Genomic DNA, 26,522 nt, shown 5'->3' on the forward strand with positions numbered 1-26,522 from the left:
CCGTGGCTGCAGTGTGTACCATCTACAAGATGCACTGCAGCAGCTTACCAAGGCTTCTTTGAAAGCACTTCCCAAACCCATGACCTCTACCACCTAGAAGGACAAGGGCGCAGGCGCATGAGAACACCACCACCTGCAGGTTCCCCTCCAAGTCAAACACCATCCTGGCTAAGAAAAACTTGCTGTTCCTTCATCGTCATTGGGTTAGAATCCTGAAACTCCCAACCCTACAGCACTGCGGGAGTACCTTCGCCACAGGTACTGCAGCGGTTCAAGAAGGTGACTCGCTACCAGCATCTCGGGGGCAGTTTTGGACGGGCAGTCGATGCTGGCTTTCCCAGCGATGCTGACATCCTGTGAATCAGTAAAAAGTATAGAGCGTAAAGCTATCTTTCCCTGTTACATTTCAGAATAAAGTCTGCAAGTTGTGTTGTCTGCAAGTTGCAGGCTGATTGTTTGGAATATAGGAACAGGAGGAGTCCATTCAGCCCCTCAAGGCTGTTCCGTCATTCAGTTAGATCTTGATTAATCTGTTTTTCAATTCCATTTACCCTTCTTGGTTCCACATCCCTAAATTCACTTGCCTGACAAAAATCGATCAATTTCAGTTTTGAAATTTTCAATTGATCCCCAGCAGCCTTTTGGGGGGAGAGTTCTACTGTTCATCATAGTTTCGTCCATTAACCTTTCGTCTCAGTTTACTGTGGTGAGTTTCTGCTTCATAGGTTCAAAGACCACCTTGCCTAAATTTAGTTTGTGGCTCGCCCTTCTCCCTCTCAAACCTAATATTCAATTCACTCATGTTATGGCCATTGGCAGCTAGGTGTTCCCTTATCGTTAGATTGTTGTCAAAATTCAGGCTCATTACTCATCACTAAATCTAATATGGTCTCCCCCTTGGTGGTTCAATAACATATTGTTGCAGAAAACTGTCTCAAAACTACTCCAAAAAAAAAACTCACTACCTTTGGGATTCGAGCTGTTCATCTTCCCCCAGTAAAAAGTAACGTCTCCCATTATTACCATTCTGCTTTTGCAGAAAGCTTCTCTGATATCAGTATTTGTGCATTCTTAGTTCTGCAGAGTAACCGAGATGCAAAAGTTAATAGAATTACTGGCTGCTAGACATCATATCCATGTAAGGTGCTGGTGTGGGTGTGACTTTGTAGATTCCAAGCCATGTTGGGGGAAATAAAGGGAACTTGCTATTTCAAATGGCATTGTTCTAAGCAATGTTGAATGTTAAAAGCAAACTTGTGGCCTCGAGAATACCATTCATCCCTCAGATGCAGAGTTAGTAATAATTAATATTTCAGTTGATTGACCAATCAAGAATTTGCTTGCTTATTATTAACCCGCTTTAACAATATAGTGAAGACAGGCATGTCATTGTGGTGCTTCACACTGCCACAACCACAAGGAGGGAGGGGTCTGAGTGAGGCCAGTTTGACACATGGCAAGTTTTGACTATTGCTTTTCTTGGTTTGGAACTGTTACTGCTTCTGTGTAAATCAAATATTAGTGCTCTGTCATTGTGGGATTTGAGCTCTCTTTTCCTATATTTATATGAGGAAATAGGTTCAGGTGTGATATAAGTGAATATAGCTATGGATGCGATATAAGTGAGAGTATAGGATCAGGTGAAATATGAGAGTATAGTTTAAGTATGATATAGATGAGAGTATAGATTCAGGTGCGATATGCTTGATGGTACTGGTTCAGGTACAGTGTAGTTAGTGCAGGTTCAGGTGTGATGCAGGTAGTGGGGGCGTGTAGATTCAGTTGCCATGCACACAGGGGGCTGCAGGTTCAGGTGCGATGCACTTCGGGTGGGCGCAGGTTCAGGTATGCACATGGGTAGCAAAGGTTCAGTTGTAATGCACGTGGAGGTCGTAGGTTCAGGTGTGATGCACGTGGGGTGGTGAAAGTTCAGGTGCGGTGCACATCGGGTGGGCACAGGTTCAGGTATGATGCACACGGGGAGTGAAGGTTCAGCTGTGATGCACGTGGGAGGCGTGCAGGTTCAGGTGCGATGCACATCGGTGGGGGAGGGAGGTTCAGGTTAGAGTTCTGACCAGGTTTAGTTGGTTATGCACTTGCTGTGCTATGAAAGGCCAAGTATAGAAGTGTGGATATGCTGTGTATATTTTACTTATTAACATGAGATTTTAATAACTGTTAACTTTAAAGTTTGTTGATGCAGAATTGATTGTTGATTTTTAATTTACAAAGTATAGAAAATGAATTCTGGGTGCAGAATATTGAAACATAATACTGATAGAATTATGGTGATTCTGTATGCTTCAGAAATCCGAGGAACCCAAATCACAAACATCTTTGAAGCCAGACCAAGAGGAACAAGAGGAGCTGGATTTCATGTTTGACGAGGAGATGGAGCAGATGGTTGGGCGGAAGAACACATTCACTGACTGGTCGGAAGAAGATTCTGACTGTGAAATTGACGATCATGACGTGAATAAGATTTTGATTGTGGCACAGACACCTCCGTACTTGAGGAAACATCCCGGTGGGGACAGGACAGGGAATCATGTATCCAGGGCAAAACTGACATCTGAGTTTGGTAAGGTCATTAATGACGGCCTTTACTACTACGAGCAGGACCTGTGGAAAGAGGATTATGAGCCAGAATATGCAACCATAAAGGTAGGTCTCTGTGAAGTTATCCACTGCGGTTAACAGTTGCAGTGAAGCAGCAGTCCCATTTCAAGTTCTATCATCACAGAACTACTTCAACGCTTTAATCAGCCCGCTCTTAACAATCTCATTCTGTTGAAAAACCTTTCCTATTCAGAATTGGGATTGGCTATATCAATTCTCCAGTCTGTTGCACTGATTCAGCTGCCTTCAAGCCTCAACCCAGGTCTACCAGTTACAACCCTTCATCCCCCTCATAGAACCATAAAATCATAGAAGGTTTACGGCACAGAAATAGGTCACTTGGCCCATCATGTCTGCGCCAGCTGACCAAAGCCACCTAGCCTAATCCCATTTTGCGGTATTTGGTCCGTAGCCCTGCAGGTTATGGCATTTCAGGTGTGCATACTGGCATCTTTTAAATGCGATGATGTTTTCTGCCTCTACCACCCTTTCAGGCAGTGAGTTCCAGACCTCCACCACCCTCTGGGTGAAAAAGCTTTTTCTCATCTCCCCTCTAATCCTTCTACCAATCACTTTAAATCTATGCCCCCTAGTCACTGACCTCTCTGCGAAGGTGAATAGGCCCTTCCCATCTACTCTATCCAGTTTTGTACATCAATCAGATCTCCCCTGAGCCTCATCTGTTCCAAGGAGAACAACCCTAGCCTATCCAATCTTGCCACATAGCTGCAATTTTCCAGTCCCGGCAACATCCTTGTAAATCTTCTCTGTACCCTCTCTCGTGTACAGTTACATCCTTTCTGTAATGAGGTGACCAGAACAGTGCACAGTACTCAAGTTGTGGCCTAATGTTTTATATAGTTTCAGCATAACCTCCCTATTCTTATATTCTATGCCTCAGCTAATAAAGTAAAGGATTCCATATGCCATTTTAACCACTTTATTGACCTGTCTGCTGTTTTACTACACTCACTACCTGAGTGCCTCTTCTGAGTCTTTGCGTGGCTCGTCCACGAGTGGACACCTCTAACATTACCACAGAAACAAACGGGTCATGGTGATATTAGGGTGAGGACAGAAATAAGGCTTTAAACTAGCACTGATCCTATGCTGGATTGGGACAAGAATATGGACATCTTTCTAATGGTCAATCCAACAAACCCTAAAATACTACACTATCCACCACCATTCTATAATGACCACACACCCTAAACCACCACCATATTTTTTTCCATGACTGCGTGTGTTAACTTTTCAGGTCAGTGACCTTTCATCAGAACATCAAGCTCTGATGAAAGGTCACTGATCTGAAACGTTGACTCTGCTTCTCTCACCACAGATGCTACCAGACCTGCTGAGTTTTTCCAGCACTTTCTGTTTTTATTTCAGATTTCCAGCATCTGCAGTATTTTGCTTTTATTTTACTGCCATGTGGGCCCTTGTCAAAAGGCTTACCAAAATCCATGTAGACCACATCAACTGCACTACCCTCAACAATCCTGCTGGTTGCTTCCTCAAAAAATTCACTCAAGTTAGTCAGACGCGACCTTCCCGTTCAAATCCATGCTGACTGCTTGATTAATCCGTGCCTTTCTAAGTGACAGTTTATCCTGTGTCTCAGAATTGATTCCAACAATTGCCCACTACCGAGGTTAGACTGACTGGCCTCTAATTATTCGGTCTATCCCTTGCTCCCTTTTTAAACAAAGGTACAACATTAGCAGACTTCCAATCCTCTGGCACCACACCTATATCCAGTGAGGGCCCTCACCCAAGTCCACCAGTTATACCCTTTCATCCCCCTCATCTATGTCTGCCAGTTACAGTTTGAGTTGTTAGCCATATGGTTTTACAACTTACATAGCCAGGCGGTGAAGGATAGAACAAGAATCTTTACAAGCTTCTATTTATAGATACACATTACATATTGTGTACCTCCAACCAAACACCACAGTTTTAGCCTGATCTGATAAATATGAGCACTTGAATCCCTAGTTAATGCCCCTCATCTGAATGCAATTAAATACCCAATTAATATACAGTCAACGATGAGGAAAGAATCCAGGATTGTAATGGGAGAGAAGATGGGATGAAACTGGGTGCAGGAAGGTGCTCCCTCTGGGTGCATCTCTTGTTTCTAATCATGTTGTGGCGTAGTGTTGAACCATGAGATGGTTAATGGGCAGAGCCTTCTTGACCTCTTTGGCAGCGAGTGCACTTCAAGCATGTACTCTGGTCTTGTCAAAGCCAGCGGTTTCCCAGTTTTAACACAAAACTTATGCCAAAAATGTCAGTTTCTGAAATAATGAATGTTCCAGAGATGGTGATCACAGGATAGTTTGTGGTGGGCCTGAGTCCCAACTGGTAATCCTCAGTGGCTAGTGTTTGCTTACCTCAGTATTCTGTCGCTTTCTGTTTTGTATTCATGTAACATTCACTCAAAATTAACTGAACCAGCACCAGCTTATAAACAAACAGGGTCCATTTGGAGTGTTTGAAATGGCCATTACTGATGGATTTACAGTCGCTTAAACCAAGAATTGGTTTCCTGTGAGAAAGTTGGTTGTGGAACAGTAGGTAACCAAGACTGGAGTAAGGTGTCTGCATTCCCCACCCAGTGCGATTGGGAGGTTGAGCTCCCATGGGGTGCTTGATCTCTCAGCCTCACCTGTGCTGTCAGCACGGAGCAGAATGCATGGCTAGCATTCACCTTCAGAGTGGGAGAGGATATGGGGAGACATAAAGACTGTCCCCTGTTCTGTGGCTGATGCATGTCATTGACAGGTCTGGGGAACTGTTGATGAGATGGGAAAGGGGGAAGTTGTTCAAACAAAGGGGATCTCACCTATCAGGACAAACTTCTGTGGGGTAATGTGGATTGTTGGTTTAATGGTCACTCCTGCACTGGGAGCGTATTGACTTTTCTGTCAAACTAGACAGTAGACAAATGCCATTGGAGCGTCTGTACACCCAGATCACCAGTGCTTCTCAGTTCAGAGTTTAGCTCCTCCTTGTTATGCTTATTTTCAATGATATTAAAGCAGGCTCACTGTTACTGATATTAAAGCAATGTAACTGTATTATTGATATTAGTTCAGCAGCAAAGGCCAGTAGATTATAACAAGATAAATCGACTTTGACCAGAGTAAATGGAAGGAATATTTTGGCAAAACAGAACTGTGAATCAACAATGGGAAATCTTTATACAGGAGTTGGAAAGAGTTGAAATCAAGTGTATTCTAGAAAAGGGAATAAAAATTATCGAAGGCTGGGGTTCCAAGGGTGAAGACAGAGATTAGATCAAATTTGAAACTTTAAAAAATGTTGAATGTTTTTGTGTGTGTGCGCGCATCTTTGTCTCTCTCTTCCTTTTTCTCAATCCTTCCCCTTCCTCATTGTCTCTCACTTCTTCCCTTTCCCCAGTCATGAAATGATATAGCCTATCGTGCCTGTGATGGCTGTTGGATCGAGCTATCTAATAAGTCCCCTTCCCCTCTTGTTCCATAGCCCTGTGAATTATTCCACTTCAAGTATTTATCCAGTTCCCTTTTGAAAGTTGTTAATGAATCTACTTCGAAGGCAGTGCATTCCAAATCACAACAGCTCTGCCAAATTTTCCCCCCGACATGTTGCTGCCTATTATCTTAAATCTGTGTCTTCTGCGAACCAACTTCCCTACTGCTAGAAACGCTTTATCTTTATTTACGGTTTCAAAACCATTCGTTTTGGACCCGTCAATTAAATCTTCCCTTAAGCCTCTCTGCTCTTAGGAAAACAATCCCAGTTCCTCAAGTGTCTCAACATAACTGAAGGCCCTCATCCCTGATACCATTCCAGTAAATAGCCTCTACACCCTCTCCAAGGTCTTGACATGCATCCTAAAGTGTAGTGCCCAGAATGGACACAATACTCCAGCTGACGCCTCATCAGTGTCATATATAAAGGTTTAGGATAACTTCCTTGCTTTTGTACTCAACACATATTTATGAAGCCAAGGATCCCAAATGCTTTTTTAGCAGCCCTGTTCTGCCATCTTCAAAGATTTGTGTACTCAGATCCATCTGCCCTGCACACTTCTTTATTTTTCCCATTCTCCCATTTCTTTCTGTGCAATTGACTTCTCCCCATTACTGTCTGTCAAACTCGCACGCTCTCTTCGTCTCGCGTCTCTCTGCCCCTCCTGTCTCGCTTGCGCTCTCTGCCCCTCCTGTCTCGCTTGCGCTCTCTGCCCCTCCTGTCTCGCTCGCGCCCTCCGCCCCTCCCCCTCGCGCCCTCCGCCCCTCCCCCTCACGCCCCCGCACTCTTCGTCTGCCTCTCTCACTGTCTCTTTAAATTGCAGCAAGAAGTGGAAAATTTCAAGAAGCTGAATATGATCAGCAGAGAGGAGTTTGATACACTGACCCCTGAACCGCCTGTTGATCCAAACCAAGAAGTTCCACCTGGGCCGCCGAAGCCGCAGCATGGTAAGGAAATCTTGTCAGTTCGTGTCCCCGCCTGACTCTTGTACAGGCCAAAGACCCTGGGGTCGTCAAATGGCAATAAAATTGCCAGATTCTCCAAAACGCAAATGGCTATGGGTAAAGAGTGAGAGATTGGGACTAAATGATAGCTGTTCCAGTGATGGGCTGAATGGCCTCTTGTGTTGTATCATTTTGTGCTTCACTGATGTTTTGAAGGGAATAGAACCCAACATGCCATCCTGGCCTGCAGTCAGTGTGTGGTTGGTCCTGTCAGGCTGCTTGTTAATTAGCTCCCAGAGTCCAATCTTCTGCCTCTGTTCATCTCAGTGATATTTGATGCGAGGCAGGGAGAGAAGAGGCAGGGGAACAGTCCCAATCAGAGTGTGTACTGACTTGCAGAACCAGTTCATGTATTTGAATCCACTGCCACGTTGTCCATGGAACGTAAACCATTGCTGAAAAGATGAACTCATTGTTATAGAATCATGGATTCCTGGCAACGATTCGGCCATTGTCGTGGTTCAAGCTCATAGAGCTACCCAATTTGTCCCACTCACCTGCTCTTTTCCCATAGTGCTACAATTATATCCTTTATAAGTATTTATCCAATATATAAGTTATAATTAAATCTGTATTCCAGATCACAACAACTCGCTGTGTAAAAACAAATTCTCCTCATCTCCCCTCTGGTTCTTTTGACAAATTTCTTTAAATCCAAGCTCTCTGGTTACTGACCCTCCTGCTCAAAACTGGAAACAGTTTCTCCTTATTGACTTTATGAAAACCCCTCAAAAGCATTGGACAGCTAGCAAAATAAAATCTGGGTTTCCTTGTTTCAAAAGGACTATTTACTTATTGGAGGGTGCAAAGAAGGATAGTCAGTTATTATGTAAACTGTGTATTGTAAATCAAATATAAAGTATTGGTCTGTGTACAAGATGTATACTATAACTGGAATTGTGTATCTATTTCCAGTACCTACAGATGCATTGGCCAATAAGCTGTTTGGTGCAGCTGAACCACCAGTGTCTTGCATGGCACGATCTTTGCCAACAACTGTACCAGAATCACCAAACTACCGGGGTGCACGGACCCCTCGTACCCCTCGCACACCTAGGTTAAAGGATCCAAGTCAAACGCCCCGATTTTACCCTGTTGTGAAAGAAGGGAGGCCATTGGATGCGAAGGTAAGATTCTGGAAAGGAGCTGAATCGCAGGACGTAACGCTGTATTTCTCTCACAACTTATTGAAACAAGCTTACAACAGCAAATAGGCTAAGGGAGTTTGTTTTGTTTACATGTTTAGAGTATATAAAAGCTTAGAACTACTACTGCAGTCCTTACAGAGTGCCGGTGGAGTATTAGGCTAGGTTTTAGTCAACCCATCTTGTAAAGGGTGTGCTGCCCTTGGAGGAAGTTCAGTGACAAGCCTCGATGATACTTGGAAGGATGATTCTGAGCTAAACAATATCACTGTGCATTTGCACAAAAAACATCCCAGAGTACATCCCAGAGAAGGGAATTGCATTTATTTAGCACCTTTCACCACATCAGGACATCCCAAAGATCTTAACAGCCAATTAAATACTTTTATTCAAATGTTGTCATTTTTGCAATGTATGAAATGTGACAGCTATTTTGCACAAACCAACATCACAGAAACATCAGTGATGTTGGCTAAAGGATAAATATGGACCAGGACACTTGAGGGATCTCCTCTATTCTCCTTCAAATAATGTCATGGGATCTTATACCTGAGCAATGGATTTTGGTTTAATGTCTGATCCAAAGGAAGGCACCTCCGACAGTACAGCACTCCCTCAGTATTGCCCCTCTGACATGACAGCGCTCCCTCAATACTGAAGTGAAATGTCAGCCGAGATTAGATTAGATTAGAGATACAGCACTGAAACAGGCCCTTCGGCCCACCGAGTCTGTGCCGAACATCAACCACCCATTTATACTAATCCTACACTAATCCCATATTCCTACCAAACATCCCCACCTGTCCCTACATTTCCCTACCACCTACCTATACTAGTGACAATTTATAATGGCCAATTTACCTATCAACCTGCAAGTCTTTTGGCTTGTGGGAGGAAACCGGAGCACCCGGAGAAAACCCACGCAGACACAGGGAGAACTTGCAAACTCCACACAGGCAGTACCCGGAATCGAACCCAGGTCCCTGGAGCTGTGAGGCTGTGGTGCTAACCACTGCGCCACTATGCCGCCTTAGGCTCAAGTCTCTGGACTGATACTTGAACCCATAACCTTCTGACTCAGGCTGACTGAGCCATAGCTGGCACTAATTGCTGCCAAGCCAACGAAAAAGATAATATGGAAAAGTTACAAAAAGCTAGCTCACAGAGCTAGGTTTTAGGAAGGGTGTTAAAGCAGGACAGGAGTCGGGAGGTACATTAGACTGCCACCAATGGTGGGGCAAAGGGACAGGATTCATAGAGATCCACTCAGTTGATGGAGCTGTGTGTGTTCTAGAAGCCCAGTTGCTTGTCACCTTATTGCGTGCATCCTTTCATTCTGTATAACACTCCATCCTTGCCAATTTGAAAATTTGTTCAAATGTACAAGCAGCAACTAAGTCCTATGAGAGTAACAAAAGTCTGAGTATCATTAGTTTGTAAAGTGCAGGATACATTGCCTCAACATTCAGTTCAGTCTTGATGGGAGTTGCTGTCATTTATTACAGACTCCTCGGAAGCGGAAGACGAGGCATAGCTCAAATCCCCCACTGGAGAGCCACGTGGGCTGGGTGATGGATTCAAGAGAGCACCGGCCGAGGACATCCTCCTTCAGGTTAGATGTTACACAGATCGAGAGAAAAATCCTCATCTAAACAACTGTTGAACATTAATTTTAATCGGGATTGAAGTGAAAGGAATTTTGGGGCAAGGTTATAGTGAGCAATGTTACATTTTGGGGGGTTTTGTGGCTATGTTACAGTGAGGTGTCTCGGGTTAATGTTACAGTGAGCAGGGGTGTCTAGAAGTAATATTGCTCGAAGTGAAATTGGTTACTTTCTTGAGAATGTGCAGGGTGGAGCAGCTTAAGTGTAAGTTCAGTTCTGAATGTTTAAAAACAATTTGAACTGAGATGATAACTTGTGTTCGTATACTGCCTTCAATGTAATAAAATGTCCCAAGGCACTTCACGGGTAGTATAAAACAAAATATGACACCGCGCCACATAAGGAGATGTTCGGGCAGATGCCGCATTTGGAGTACTGTGTGCAGTTCTGGTCGCCGCACGACAGGAAAGATGTGATTAAGCTAGAGAGGGTGCAGAAAAGATTCACAAGGATGCTGCCTGGTTTGGAGGGCTTGAGTTATAAAGAGAGATTGGATAGGCTGGGTCTGTTTTCCCTGCAGCGAAATAGGCTGAGAGGGGACATGATAGGGGTATATAAAATTATGAGAGGCATAGATAGGGTAGATAGCCAGAGTCTGTTTCCCATGGTAGGGGTGACTAAAACTAGAGGACATAGATTTAAGGTGAGAGGGAGGAGGTTTAAAGGGGATCAAAGGGGTAAGTTTTTCACACACAAAACAGTGGGTATCTGGAATGAGCTGCCAGAGGAGGTGGTGGAGGCAGGATCAGTAGCAACATTTAAGAGACATCTGGACAGGTACTTGAATGAGCAAGGCATAGAGGGATATGGAATTAATTCAGGCAGGTGGGATTAGTATAGATGGGCATTATGGTCGGCATGGACGTGGGCCTGTTTCTATGCTTTATGACTCTATGACCAAATGTTTGGTCAAAGAGGTAGGTTTTTAAGCAGGATCTTAAAGGAAGAGAGAGAGGTACAGAGGCAGCGAAGTCTAGGGAAGGGATTTCAGCGCTTAGGGCCGAAGCAGCCGAAGACACGGTCACCAATGGTAGAGCAATTAAATCAGGAGTGCTCAAGAGGCCAGAATTGGAGGAGAGCAGGTATCTCGGAGGGTTCTGGGGCTAAAGGAAATTACAAAGATAGGGAGGGGCAACACCATGCAGGGATTGAAAACGAGGATGAGAATTTTTAAACTGAGACATTGCTTAACTGGGAGCACAGGGGGTGATGGGTGAGCAAGATTTGGTGCAAGTTAGGACATGGGCAGCAGAAAGAACGTCAAGTGTACGGAGGGTAAAACATGGGTGGCCAGTCAGGAACAATCAAGCCTAAAGGTAACAAAGGCATGGACGAGGATTTTGGCAGCAGATGAGCTGAGCGAGGGGTTGAGTCAGGCGATGTTGCAGAGGTGGAAATAGGCGGTCTAAATAATGGAATAAAAACAAAAAGTGCTGGAAATACTCATCAGTACTCTGCTGAGTACTTCCAGCATTTTTTGTTTTTATTTCAGATATCCAGCATCTGCAGTATTTTGCCTTTATTTTAGGGTCTAAATAATGGCATGGATATATGGTTGAAAGCTCATATCGGGGTCAGATATGACGCCAAGGTGGTGAACAGTCTGGTTCAGCCTCAGACAGTTGCCAGGGAGAGGGATGAAGCTGGGATGGGGTGGAGTTTGTGGCGAGACCAAAGATAATGGCTTTGGCCTTCCCAGTATTTCTGCTTATCCAATGCTGGATGTCAGACAACTTGGAGACAGCGATAGGGTCAAGAGAGGTGGTGGTAAGGTAAAGCTGGGTATTGTCAGCATATATGTGAAAACTGGTGTATTTTTGGATGATATTGCTGAGCGACAGCATATAGATGACAAATAGGAGGGGGCACCAGAGGTAACGGTGCGGGAGTGGGAAGAGAAACCATTGCACGTGCTTCTCCGGCCACGATTAGATAATTAAAACTGGAGCTAGGTGAGTGTAGTCCCGCTCAGCTGGACAATGGTGGAAAAGTGTTGGAGCAGGATGGTGTGACTTTGAGAGTCTTTTTGATGCAGCGGCAGGGGCAGAAACCTGATTTTAGGGAATCAAACATCATGCTCCAGGAAATATGAGCACAAATTGGGGGGTGGGCCACAACACGTTAAATGACTTTGGAGAAGGAAGGGAGATTGGAAATGGGGGCGGTAGTTTGCGAGGCCGGAGTTTTCTCGGGAGAGGGGTAATGATGGCAGATTTGAAGGAGAGGGGAACAGAACCTGAGGAGAGAGAACTGTTAACAATACCAGTGAGCATGGAAGCCAGGAAGGGAAGTTGGGTTGTCAGTAGTTTAGTAGGAATAGGGTTGAAAGAGTTAGCAGGTGAGACTCATAGAAATGATGAACTCAGAGAGGGCATGAAGGAGAGATAGGAGATAAACTAGAGAAATTTTGACAAAGTAACACTGGCTGGTTAACAAAATTGAGGCTCATGGTATAGGAGGGTCCGTGTCAGCTTGGATTAAAAAATTGGCTTAAGGACAGAAAACAGCGAGTCATGGTAAATGGCTGTTTTTCATACTGCAGGATGGTAGACAGTGGTGTTCCCCAACATTCAGTTCAAGGACCACTACTGTTTTGATATACATAAATGACTTGGATATATAATACAGAGTAAAATTTTAAAATTGCTGATACCAAGCTTAGAGACAGTGAAGATGATACCAATTGACTGCAACAGGGCATAGATAGGCTAGCAGAGTGGGCAGACAAATGGCAGATGGAATTTAATAGAGAGAAGTATGAGGTGATGCATTTTGCCAGAAGTGATAGGGAGAGGCAATATAGATGAATAGCACAGTTCTAGGGTGTACAGGGACAGAAGGACCTGGGGGATCATGTTCATAGATCTTTGAAGGTGGCAGGACATATTGAGAGAGTAGTTAGCAAAGCAGATGGAATACTGGGCTTCATAAATTGAGTACAAAAGCAGGGAGATTATTTTGAACCTGTTTAAAGCTCTTGTTAAGCCACAACTAGAGTATTGCGTCCATTTCTGATCACCACACTTTAGGAAGGATGTAAGGGTCCTTGAGAGGGTTTGGGATAGATTTATCAGAATAGTTCCAGGGTTGGGGGAATTTTAGCTATAAGGTTAGGTAAGCTGTGGTTGTTTTCCTTGGAGCAAAGGACATTGAGGGGAGTTTTAATAGAGGTGTACAAGATTATGACAAATTTAGATAAGGTAGGTGAATAGTAGTGAACCAAGATTTTAAATAATAGATGAGAGGGGTGGAACAAGGTGAAATGCTCAAAGGATGAGCAAGTTCCTGAAGAGTAACAGGACAGACTAATGTGAGATTTGGTGATGGATGAGGAAAATGGTGAAAGGTATAGCCAGCTGGGGAGGCTTCAGTTAGGGGTGAGGTGTCGTCATCCCTTAGCCAGGTTTCTGTCAAGGCCATAATGTCGATACAATCCTCCATAAGCTCATGGATTGGAAGGACTTTGTTCATGAGTGAGCAGACATTCAGGAGGGAGACGAGAAGAGGGACAGTGATAGTTGCTCTGTTGGGAGCAGTCAGCAGTGGGAAGTGAGAGTAGGACAGAGAGGAGATTGGTATGATCAGCCTCCAGCTGGCATGCTGGGCGGGAAGCTTGGCGAGAGAGAACAAAGAACAAAGATAATTACAGCACAGAGTAGGGTGCGACTCTTGGAATTGCTGCTCCTAAGGAAGCAACGATGAGTGCCCCAATTGATCCTTCCGAGGATGCCAAGAGAGGCACACAGAGAAGCTATAGACTTATCTAAGACTTATCAAGTCTTGGATGGCAGCAAGAGAGTAGGAAGGTTAAGGAGTACTGACCATGTTACTTTAAGGGGATAAACAACTGGTGCAGCTTTGAAGGAAAGGGGTCAGTGGGAGATGAGCTTCAGGGTAATGTGTGACAGTGGGTAGTTTGAGCATCGATGCACGATTGTAGAAATAATGACTTGTGTCAAATAAGTGATTGTGTTGCCAATTAGTACTGGGTGTTGAACAGGGAATTTTCTGTTTTGTGGCAGTTCCAATGCCAGTCCATCAGAAGGAATTCCGATCGCTGGAAGCTACGGTTGCACCCCACAGTCTCTTCCCAAGTTCCAACATCCATCGCATGAGCTGCTGAAGGAGAACGGATTTACACAGCACGTTTATCACAAATTCCGCAGGAGATGCCTGAACGGTAGGTGACGGGAGATCTGACATCAAGCCCTGCCTCATTGGGCCTGACAATATCCTCCTATTAAATATTGTGAAGACTGAAGCCATTGTTTTCGGTCCCTGCTCAAAACTCCATTTCCCAGCTACCGACTCCATCCCTCTCCCTGGCAACTGTCTGAGACTGAACCGGACTGTGTGCAAATTTGGTGCCATATTTGACCCCGGGATGAGCTTCCGACCGCATATTTGAGCCATCACAAAGACCGCCTATTTCCAGCTCCATAACGTTGCCCAACTTCACTCTGCCTCAGCTCATCTGCTGCTGAAACCCTCATTCATGCCTTTATTTCTAGCCTTGGCCATTCCAGCACAATCCTGACTGGTGTCTCACATTCTACTCTCTCTAAACTTGTAAACTGAGCTCCAGGACCTCACTGCAGGAGTTCCTCACGGTAGTGTCCTCGGCCCAACCATCTTCAGCTGCTTCATCAATGACCTTCCTTCAATCATAAGGTCAGAAGTGGGGATGTTTGCTGATGATTGCACAATGTTCAGCACCATTCGCGACACCTCAGATACTGAAGCAGTCCGTGTAGAAATGCAGCAGGCCCTGGATAATGTCCAGGCTTGGGCTGATAAGTGGCGAGTAATATTCACGCCAGGCATTGACCATCTCCAACAAGAGAGAATCTAACCATCTCCCCATGACCATCGCTGAATCCCCCACTATCAACAACCTAGGGGCTACCATTGACCAGAAACTGAACTGGAGTAGCCATATAAATACCGTGGCTACAAGAGCAAGTCAGAGGCTAGGAATCCTGCGGTGAGTAATTCACCTTCTGACTCCCCAAAGCCTGTCCTCCATCTACAAGGCACAAGTCAGGAGTGTGATGGAATACTCTCCACTTGTCTGGATGGGTGCAGCTCAAGAAGCTCGACACCATCCAGGACAAAGCAGCCCGCTTGTTTGGCACCCCATCCACAAACATTCACTTCCTCCACCATTGGCGGCTGTACCTTTAGTTGTCTAGGCCCTAAGCTCTGGAATACCCTCCCTACACCTCTCTGTCCTTCTACCTTGCTTTCCTCCTTTAAGACTGAGAACCTGGGGAATTGGAAAGTGAGTCTGGGGAGTCTTAAAAGAAGTGGCTAGTGAGATAGTTGATGTGTTAGTTTTAATTTTCCAAAATTCCCTAGATTCGTGGAAGGTTCCGCTAGACTGGAAAATAGCGAATGTAACTTCTTTATTCAAAAAGGAAGGGAGACAGAAAGCAGGAAACTACAGGCCAGTTAGCTTAACATCTGTCTTGGGAAAAATGTTGGAAGGTATTATTAAAGACGTTATAGCAGGACACTTAGAAAAATTGAAGGTAACCAGGCAGAGTCAACTTGGTTTCGTTAAAGGGAAATCATTTTTAACCAATTTGTTGGAGTGCTTTGAGGGAGTTACATGTGCCGTGGATGTATTGTACTTAGATTTCCAGAAGGCATTTGATAAGGTGCCACATCTAAGGTTATTGCAAAAAAAAAAGCTCATGGTCTCGGGGTAACATATTTTCATGGGTAGAAAATTGGCTAGCTAACTAGCAACAGAGACTAGGCATAAGTGGGTCATTTTCTGGTTGGCAAGATGTAACGAGTGGTGTGCCACAGGGATCAGTGCTGGGGCCTCAACTTTTTACAATTTATGTAAATGACTTAGATGAAGGGACCGAAGATATGTTTGCTAAATTTGCTGATGATACAAAGATAGGTAGGAAAGTAGGTTGTGAAGAGGACATAAGGAGGCTACAAAGGGAAATAGGTTAAATGAGTGGGCAAAAATCTGGCAGATGGAATATAATGTTGGAAAATACGAAGTTGTCCACTTTGGCAGCAAGAATAACAAAGAAGCATACTGTCTAAATGGTGAGAGATTGCGATGCTGAGATGCAGAGGGATCTGGGTGTCCTTCTGCATGAATCGCAAAAGATTGGTATGCAGATACAGTACGTAATTAGGAAAGCTAATAGAATGTTATAGTTTATCGCGAGGGAATTGAATACAAAAGTAGGGAGGTAATGCTTCAGCTATACAGGGTATTGGTGAGACCACATCTGGATTATACAGTGTACAGTATTGGTCTCATTTAAGCAAGGATGTAAATGCATTGGAAGCAGTTCAGAGAAGGTTTACTAGACTGATACCTGGAATGGGTGGGCTGTCTTATGAGGAAAGATTGGACAGGCTAGGCTTGTATCCGCTGGAATTTAGTAAAGAGGCAACTTGATTGAAACATATAAGATCTTGAGGGGTCTTGACAGGGTGGATGTGGAAAGAAATTCCCCCTTGTGGGGGAATCTAGAACCAGGGGTCACTGTTTATAAATAAGGGGTTGCCCATTCAAGTCAGCGATGAGGAGAAATTTTTTCTGAGGGTCGTGCGTCTTTGGAACTCTCTTCCTCAAAAGGCGGTGGAAGTAGTCTTTGAATATGTTTAAGGCAGAGGTAGATAGATTCTTGATAAGCAAGGTTATCGGGGGTAGGTAGTAATGTGGAGTAATCAGTTCAGCCATGAACTTAGTGAATGGCAGAGCAGGCTCGAGTGGTCGAGTGGCCTCCTCCTAATTCGTATGTTCGTATGTAAGACAATCCTTAAAACCTATCTCTTTGATCAATCTTTTGGTTATCTGACCTAATGTCGTCTTATATGGCTGGGTGTTATATTTTTTATAATGCTCCTGTGAAGCGCTTTGGGATGTTTTATTACTTTAAAGGTACTATATAAATTTAAGTTGTTAACAGCCTTCACAGTAACATTTCTAGTTCCTCAAGGGCTCACAATGTGCCACTCAGCTGCCCAGACTGAGTCCCTGGGCTTGAGCCCTGGTCCTTGCTGTCTAAACTGACCTGAGTGGAACATTGGAAGGGGCGTGACAGTGTTCCTATGCTTGGGGCCGGAGTGGATAAGAAATCGATCATGGCTTCTTCTGATAGCTCCTTGATCTTTGTGTGGACATCGGATGTAGATAAGGATTGGGCTTGAAGTGGAGCTGTCACAGTCAGACAGCCTGTCAGCAGTCACTGTTGGCTCACACATGGCACAGTGGTAGCTTGGGTGAGGCAGCAGTGCCTCAGGATCAGGTAAGATGCTCTACAAGAGGAGGGGAGAAATTAAGGTGGGATACCCCAGTAAATTCTGCAAGACGTAATCTCAAAATAAACCGATACATTGGGGAAATTTCATGTAGTGATCTGGTTTCTTTCATCTGAGCACTTCTAAGATTTCAGACTTTGTGATCTCCCAGATTTGTGTTGTGCCTCTTGCAGAGAGTTGGCCATGCAGATGTTGCTGTGCAAGAAGTGACAAGTCACTGAATTCCCTAGGATTTGCGGTGCCACCTTTGTGGCAATCCTTTCATTTTCAATATAAGAAACCCTATGCAGAAAGTGTACATTTTAAACTAAACTCACAATTTGGTGCAATAATGAGGGAGCACTGATGGCAAGACAGTTGCCAAGTTTGTGGTGTGATCGTCAATCCTTTGAGCTTCCTCAGGTTCAGGATGTTATATGACGCACCCACCCACACTCAGACATGTTTGATTTCCAGATATCTGTTGTTCTGTGAATTGTTCTGTTGCTGCACCAACTGCCCACTGACTCATAGTTCTCCCACTACAGAGCGCAAGAGGTTGGGAATAGGACATTCTCAGGAAATGAACACGCTCTTTCGATTCTGGTCATTCTTCCTAAGAGATCATTTCAACAAGAAGATGTACGAAGAGTTCAGACAGTTGTCTGTTGAAGATGGTGAAGAAGGCTATAGGTAACTATATGCACCTGTGATTCACCTCAGCAGCAACAGGACCACTTTTTTGGGCTCAATCCACCCTTTGTGTCGTATTTATTCAATCTCGGTGCCACAGATTACTCACCTTAGAGGGTCAGAATTCCATGATCTCTCCCAATGGTATGAGGGATGGGTTGGCTAAACTAGATTGGGAAAACTAGATTAAAAGATATGATAGATAAGTAATGGCAAACATTTGAAGAATTATTTCATAATTTGCAACAAATATACATCCCTCAAGGAAGAAAAACTCCTCTGGAAAAGTGGCCCAAGCATGGCTGACGAGAAGTTAAAGGCAGTATTAGATTAAAGGGAGGGGCATAGAACGTTGCCAAAAAGAGTGGCCAGAGGTTTGGGAGGATTTTAGAATTCACCAAAGGATGACCAAGAAATTGACGAGAAAAGACAATGTGAGAGAGCAAGAGACGTAAAATAAATTGTAAAAGCTTCTATAGATATGTAAAAAGGAAGTGATTAGTGAAGGAAAATGTGGAGACAGGAGAAATTATAATGGGGAATAAGGAAATGGCAGAGACATTAAACAAATGCTTTGTATGTGTCTTTACAGTAGAAGAAACCAAAAACATTCCAGAAATAGTGGGGAGCCAAGAGCCTTGTAGGAATGAGGAACTTAAAGACATTAGTTTGTTAATAAAGAAATACTGGAGAAATTCCTAAGTTGGCCCAGATGACCTGTATCCTGGGTTTTAAAAGAGGTAGCTACAGAGAAAGTGGACGTATGAGGGTAACTAAAGTTGAAGCCCATGGAAGGCAAATTATTGACCTGGTCAGGAAATTTGCTGAGCAGTAGTCAATAGAAGGTAGGGATAATGGGCAGGATGGCATGCTTGCCTTCATCGGCCGAGGCATTGAGTACAAGAGTTGGGACGTCATGTTACAGTTGTACATAACGTTGGTTAGGCCGCATTTAGAGTACTATGTGCAGTTCTGGTCGCCGCACTACAGGAAAGATGAAATTAAGCTAGAGACGGTGCAGTCAAGAAACATAGATCATTAAAATGTCATGAACAGGCACAAAAAAATTAAAAAGGCTAATAAAATGCTGGCTTTTATATCTCAAGGACTAGAATAATAGCGAGTAGAAGTCATGCTTCAGCTATACAAAGCCCTGGTTAGACTATGCCTGGAGTACTGTGAGCAATTCTGGGCACCACACCTTAGGGAAGGATATTATTGATCTTGAAGGGAGAGCAGTGTAGATTTACCAGAATAATATGTGGACTCCAAGGGTTAAATTGCTAGGAGAAATTACACAAACTAAGGTTGTATTCCCTGTAATTTAGAAAGTTAATGGTGATTTTATCAAAATTTTCAAGATATTACGTGGAATAGACAGGGTAGGTAGAAACTATTTCTGGTTTGAGAGTCCAGGATGAGGGGCATAGTCAATAAAAATTAGAGCCAGAGCTTTCAGGAGTGAAATTAGGAACTGCTTCTACACATGCAGGGTTACAGAATTTTGTAACTCATTTCCACAAACAGCAAATTATGCTAGATCAGTGGTTTATTTTAAATCTGTGATTGATTTTTTTTATTAACCAAAGGAATTAAGCAATATGGGGAAAAGGTACATATTTGGAGTTGGGTTACAAATCAGCTATGATCACATTGAATGGCAGAACAGACTCGAAGGGCTAAATGGCCTACTCGTGTTACTATGTTCCAATGCATTGATATTGATCTTCCAGAACAGTGCCTATAGATTGGAAGGTAGCTATTCAAAAAAGGAGGGAAGAGAGAAATCAAGGAACTACAGGCCAATTGGTCTGACGTCATTAGTAGGGAAAACACTAAAATCTATTATTAGGGACACGGTAACAGGCCATTTGGAAAATTATAATGAGTAGGCAGAGTCAAGATTTATGAAAGGGAAATCATGTTTAACAAATCTATTAGAATTTTTTGAGGTTATAACTAGCAAGGTTGACAATGGGGAACCAGTGGATGGTATTGTATTTACATTTTTGAAGGGTATTGTCATGAAGACCCCACCTGCCACGAATGAGGCAAATGAACATTAAGTTTAAACTGTTGCTGGACTGAAAAGATGACTTGTTTAAAGAGATAACAGCAGTGGCTGGGAGCATGTGCATACTAAGACAGTTGCCTGGAGAGACGATGGAACCGCTTCCTGATCCAATTAACCCAAATGGATTTTGATCACCAGACATTGAATGTGTAACAAGCCAGCATTCCATCCACCCCCCACTGAGGATGTCTGCTAAGATGGAGAATCCACAAAACACGCAGGAGAGTTTGTTGAAAAAACCTAGTCACATGACTAACCTGCTGGCCAACTTGGAAGTTTAAATTGTGCTCACAGGACAGTTGGAAGACAGAGACTGCTTTGAAGCTAAAAGAGAAGGAAGGTCTCTCTTCCTGGCTCTCTCGAATTTCCAGGTCCACTGAAGCCACTTAAACCTCAAGAGAGAAGACTGCTACATCAAAACAAGTTTGAAAGCGTGCGCTGGGCCCCAACGAAATGGCAAGATTTAACTGCAGTCGAAGACTACATCGAACTCAAAGGACAGTAAATGAACTCCAGCTATTGCTTCAAACTTTTCCCCTTTATTCTTTCCCCTTTTCTGTCTCTATCTGCATGTGATTATCACGTGTGCATGCTAGCGTGATCGCTTCGCGTATTCGGAGTAGTTTTAACCGAATTAGAGTTTTAAGGTTAATAAACTTAGACCTTTCTTGTTTAAAATCTAAGAAAACCTGTCTGGTTGATTTCTTTGCCTTACAATTGGAGAGCAGTGAGCAGAGATTTCCTGAGGGGAAGCTAAAAACATGGTGTTTTAAAAAATTAAACACTGTTACGGTCAAACCAGGCAAAGGCTGAGAGGGAACCCCTAGACCCCTTTCTCACCTGGTCGTAACAGAAATTTTGGGGCTACCGTCCAAGATTCGACCCACAGACAAATGAGAAATTGGGAAATCAAATTGGCAATCAAAAAGAGAAAAGGTTTCAATACAGGTTTTCTTGTGGTTGTGTGCTAGAATACTAACATGTGACTGAAGTCGGTAACTAGGGTGAAGTAACTTGGGATAAGTTAAAAGCACTGTCTATGGAAGAATTGACGAAAATGGCTGAGCAGTGTGGGATCACAGTCCGTGCTAAGGCTAGAGAGTCTGAACTCAAGACTAGTGGCCAACCATTTTTCTCTTGAAAGTGAAGCAGCAGAAACAGGTTTAGAAATAGACTCCGACAGGGTATTGCTCACAGATACAATTGGAACAGAGGAAACTTGAATTTGAAGAAAAGAGAGTGAGAGACAAGAGAAAGAAAAAGAGAAGAGACAGAGAAAGAAAGAACCTTTCAGAAGGAACGTGATGAAAGAGAAAGGGTAGAGAGAAAGAGAGAGCCTTCCAGAAGGAATGCGAAGAGAGAGAGCTGAGGCGGCTTGAGTTAACTAGAGGGCGACAGAGTAACCCCAGTGAAAGCATGGGCAATATGGAGGATCGTCATTCAGGGTTGGGTGCAGAATTATTAAAATTTTCCCAATTGATTCCAAAATTCAATGAGGGAGACGAAGCATTTTTTGTATCATTTGAAAAACTTGCAAGGCAGTTAAAGTGGCCAGCTGAGGCTTGGACTCTCCTGCTACAAAACAAGTTAATAGGAAAAGCCCATGAGGTTTATTCCATGTTGCCAGATGAGAGTTGATCAAATTGTGAACTCACAGAAAATGCTATCCTCGGGGCATACGAGTTAGTATCAGAAGCCTACCGCCAAAAGTTTAGAACCTTCAAGAACCTGATCAAACTTATTTGGAGTTTGAGAGAAGTAAGCAGCTGGCTTTTGACCAGTGGCTGAAGTGCAGCCCAGCTATGAAAATCTGCGATATTTTGCTCGAGGAATTTAAAAACACTCTCCCACTCGCCATAAAGACACATGTAGAGGAACAGAAAGTTCATAGAGCCCGGGAAGCCACAGTTCTGGCTGATGTGTTTGCTCTCATCTATAAGTCAGTTTCCTAGTCACCCCAACAATTCCGAAAAAGACAAAGGGTGGGAAGATGATAGAAGCCCAAGCAGTCCTGAGGGAGAAGGAAAAGCAGAAGACACGGGGCCCTCCTCCAACTAAAAAGGAAGGTGCTGTAAGTAGGCGTGAGACCCAGTGACCTGAATCTTCCATTGTAATAAAGCAGGTCATCTAAGAGCTGACTGCTGGAAACTACGGGGAAAGCCTGTAGGGTTAATCAGGGCACACCTGCTCAGTGAGAGAGAAGGGACCCTGATGGAAAGCACAGCAGAACAAACTGTGGCTTTAACTGCAGCAGTTGTAAGACCTAGAAAGCATAATGCTGCGAGTACAGGATTCCTGAACGTTATCAGGATTTTGTCTGAAGGGAGAGTAACCCCATACCCCTTGAGTGGGGCAAGCAAGCCCATTGTAATCCTCAGGGACACGGGCATCTAGATCTTTTTTACTGGGAAAAGGTCTGACCTTTCCCCCAAAGAGTGCAGTAAACACCAGAATGGCGGTGAATGGTATTGGACGGCAGTGCACACCTGTACCTTTACGTTGGGCGCACTTGGAGTGCGACCTGGTTTCGGGACCAGTGACCTTAGGGATTGTCCCTAGTTTGACTGTGGACGGGGTTGACCTGCGTCTAGGTAATGATCTGGTGGGGCAAAGGTGGTAGCCTCCCCAGTAGTGAAAGCGAGACCGCAGGAGGTCAGAACGACGGGGCAGTGGCAGGAGATGATCCTCTGCAGTTTCCCTGAATGTGTAGTGAATGGGGCTATGATCAAACCGGCTCCCCCAAAGGAGACTGAATTGGCACTGCAGACAGATGACCATGAGGTCTGTCTGAGACTTTCTTGGGAAAGTTAGAAGACCCAGGGAATGAATTAAATGAATCTTCCTTAGCTGAGGCTCAGTGAGCTGACCCAGTCTTGAGAGAGTTAGTACAGGCTGCCCAGTCTGAAATTGAAGCAGAGGGAGTCCCTGACTGCTACTGTTTAAAGAATGAGGTACTGATGAGGAAGTGGATGTCTCCTCACAGACCTAAGAGCAAGGAGTGGACAGTGGTTCACCAGTTAGTGGTGCCAGAGAGAAATATTAAGAATGGCCCATGAGATTACAGTGGCTGTACATCTCTGTAGACGAGAAACCAAAGCCCACATGAGACAGCAGTTTGATTGGCCAGAACTCCACAAAGGAGTGGTGGAGAACCGTATGAGTTACCACATGTGCCAGATTGAGGGGAAACCTGCACCCCTAAGGCCTGTATCGGTGTTTGGAGGACACTCCAGCAGAGGGCTGGTGAACAAAAGGACAGAAAGGCACAGGGCTGACAAAAGGTTAGAGAGGAAAGGGAAAAAATGGACAAAAGAGGGCAGGTTAAAGGAAGTCCAGGAGGAATCCCAGATGAAAACCCCTACTGTCCAGTCAACCAATGCCGAAATGTTTGAAAACTTAGACCCCACATCCTCCTATGTAAATGCAGACATTAGAAGCATCCACCAGAGTTGCCAACAGCATTTACAGGAACCTGCAGAGACAAAGAAAGTCCTCGAGGGCAGAGAAACCATGAGGGTGAAACATAGAAAATAGAGCAGAAGTAGGCCATTTGGGCCTTCGAGCCTGCTCCGCCATTCATTATGATCATGGCTGATCATCCAACTCAGTAACCTATTCCTGCTTTCGCCCTATATCCTTTGATCCTTTTAAACCCAAGAGCTATATCTAACTCCTTCTTGAATTTGTCTCTATCTGCGTGTGTTTGTCGCGTGTGCTTGCTAGCGTCGTAGCGTATTCGTAGTTTTAACCGAATTAGAGTTTTAAGATTAATAAACTTAGACCTTTCTTGTTTAAATCTAAGAAAATCTGTCTGGTTGATTTCTTTGCCTTACAATTGGAGAGTAGTGAACAAGGATTCACTGAGGGGAAAGTAAAAACACTGTTTTAAAAAACCAGGCAAAGGCTGAGAGGGAACTCCTGGACCTCTTTCTAACCTGGTCGTATTCAGTAAGGTACCACACGAGGTTATTACACAAAATTAGGGCTCATGGGATTGGGGTAATAGCATGGATTGAGGATCGGTTATCAGAAAAAGCAGATTAGGAATAAATGGGTCATTTTCAGATTGGCAGGCTGTAACTTGCAGGATATCGCAAGGATCAGTGCTTGGGCCTCAGTTATTTACAGTCCGTCAGTGATTTAAATGAGGGGACTGTGTGTAATGTATCCAAGTTTGCTAACAATGCAAAGTTAGGTGGGGAAAGTAAGCTGTGAGGAAGACACAAAGACTGCAAAGGGATATAGACAAGTTAAGAGTGCATAAGAGCATGGCAGATGGAAAATGTGGGGATGTGTGAAGTTATCCACTTTGAAATGAAAAATAGAAAAAAACAATATTTTGTAAATGCTGAGAGACTGAGAAACCCTGCTATTCCGTGGGACCCGCATCTTCTCTTATCACAGAGGATACAGCAAGAAATTAAGAAAGCAAATATCATGTTCGCCTTTATTGCAAAGGAATTGGGGTATAATTAGAGAATTCTTGCTATTATATAGGGCCTTGGTGAAACCATACCTTTCGTACTGTGTACAGTTTTGGTTTCCTTTACTAAGCAGGGATGTACTTGCCTTAGAAGGGAGTACAGCGAAGGTTCACTAGAATGACTCCTGAGATGAGGGGATTGCCCGATTGAGTAGACTAGGCCTATATTCCCTGAGATTTAGAAGAATGAGAGGGGATCTCATTGAAACATATAAAATACTTGGGCTTGGCAGGGATTTTTACACAAGGATAAGAATTTTTAAATTGCGGCATTTGTGGGATGGTACATTATATAGAATGATATAGAATACAAAGAGGCCATTTGGCCCATCAGCCCTGTGCTAGCTCTTTGAAAGAGCTATCCAATAAGTCCCACTCACCTGCTCTTTCCCATAGTCCTGTAAAGTTTTACATTTTAATTATATGTCCACATCCTTTTTGAAATTTTCCATTGAATCTGCTTCTGCCACCCTTTCCGACATTGTGTTCCAGATCAGTGTGAAAGAACAATTCTCATCTCCCCTGATGTTGTGCCATTACTTTAAAAGCTGTGTCCTCTCATTACCGACCCTTCTGCCACTGAGAACAGTAGATAGGAGGAATCAATCAAAACCCCTCGTAATTTTGAATATCTTGATTACATCTCCCCTTTACTTTTTCTGATCCAAGGAGAACAATCCCAGCTTCTCCAGTCTCCAAGTTGCTCGTCCCTTGTACCATTCTAGCAAATATCTTCTGCACCCTCTCCAAGACCTTGACATCCTTCCTAAAGTGTGATGACTAGAATTGAACACAGTACTCTAGCTGACACCTAACCAGTATTTTATAAAAGTCTAGTATAATTTCCTTGCTTTTGTACTCTATACCTCTATTAATAAAGTCGAGGATTCCATGTGCTTTTTTTAAACAGCCTTCCCAACTTGTCCTGCCATCTTGAAAGATTTGAGTCCATATACCCCAGGTCTCTGTTCCTGCGTCCCCTTTAAAATGGCACCATTTAGTACATATTGCGCCTCTCATTCTCCTACAAAAATGTATTACTTCACATTTCTCTCTGGTAATTTTCATCTGCCATGTGCCTGCCATTTTCACTTATCTGTCTGTGTCCTCCCAATGTTTGTTACCATCCTCCTCACTGTCTACCAAGTCCATGTCATCTGCAAATTTTGCAATTATGCCCTGTATATCACGCGATGCTTTCTGCAGGGATAATTGTTTTGCTATTTGCAAATGATGAAATGGTGATCACTTGCTGCAAGGAGGCAATCTGCGGTTCACACGTGAATTTAGTTGGCGCTCTAAATAAATAGTTGCAGGAAACTTTTAGCATTTGAGTTAACAGGTGAGATAAATCCTCATTTCTGCAATGCCTTTCAAGTAACAAAGTTCCAAAGCAGTTTAGAGGGAGACTAGAAGGTAGTGAGTGATAATGGGGGTGAAGCTGCAAGGAGAGCATTTGGGGTAGGGACTGCTCGAGCAGTGTGATGCGTTCTTTGCCCCACGCAACACTCACCATAGGCCAGCTCATGAGACATGAAGTAATAGTCCATGGCCCCTGTGTGAGTGTGTGTGTGTTTATGTTTATGATTAATTTTGGATTGTTCTTGCAAAGAGCCCGCACGGCTTTCTTCTGTGTTTTAAATGTTTATGGATATCTTATGAGTGAAGATGCTTCAAGCTACAAATGACCATTTATCAGTGGGTTTAAGCTCAGCATCCTATTATTACTAGCATTCTGAGTCTGCATTATTAAATGAATTTTGTGATTGGTGTGTTAATGGGAGCCAGTGCCGTTGTCTGTGGTGCTCACTATCTCCTGTCCCAGCACAATGTGGGAGAATGTTGGAGTGTTTGTGTCTGGTTCTTCCAAACTGTGATATATCCACGTCTTTTCCGTAGATATGGACTGGAGTGCCTTTTCAGATATTATAGCTATGGCCTTGAGAGGAAATTTAGACCTGAGATCTTCAAGGATTTCCAGGAAGAAACCATTGTGGATTATGAAGCAGGTAAGGTATTGCTTTGTTGCATCATAACTCTTGTGTTTTA

At 43.7% G+C, this 26,522-nt stretch overlaps 1 protein-coding gene across 6 annotated transcripts in view; it reads left to right on the forward strand.

Annotated features, from left to right (window-relative positions):
- Nucleotides 1–26,522, forward strand: part of larp1 (La ribonucleoprotein 1, translational regulator) — a 176,127-nt gene that overhangs the window by 136,386 nt on the left and 13,219 nt on the right. For 4 of the 6 annotated variants that reach the window (XM_068043971.1, XM_068043968.1, XM_068043970.1 and 1 more), the window contains 7 exons: nucleotides 2,308–2,664; nucleotides 6,959–7,082; nucleotides 8,055–8,266; nucleotides 9,790–9,896; nucleotides 13,971–14,128; nucleotides 17,772–17,916; nucleotides 26,373–26,482. In XM_068043971.1, the coding sequence (XP_067900072.1) occupies nucleotides 2,308–2,664; nucleotides 6,959–7,082; nucleotides 8,055–8,266; nucleotides 9,790–9,896; nucleotides 13,971–14,128; nucleotides 17,772–17,916; nucleotides 26,373–26,482 (1,213 nt within the window). The remainder of the gene's footprint in view (nucleotides 1–2,307; nucleotides 2,665–6,958; nucleotides 7,083–8,054; nucleotides 8,267–9,789; nucleotides 9,897–13,970; nucleotides 14,129–17,771; nucleotides 17,917–26,372; nucleotides 26,483–26,522) is intronic. The other 2 variants (XR_010976125.1, XR_010976124.1) reach the window with 1 other exon arrangement.

This window comes from Heterodontus francisci, chromosome 12 (genome assembly GCF_036365525.1).
Source record: "Heterodontus francisci isolate sHetFra1 chromosome 12, sHetFra1.hap1, whole genome shotgun sequence".
Lineage (NCBI taxonomy): Eukaryota > Metazoa > Chordata > Chondrichthyes > Heterodontiformes > Heterodontidae > Heterodontus > Heterodontus francisci.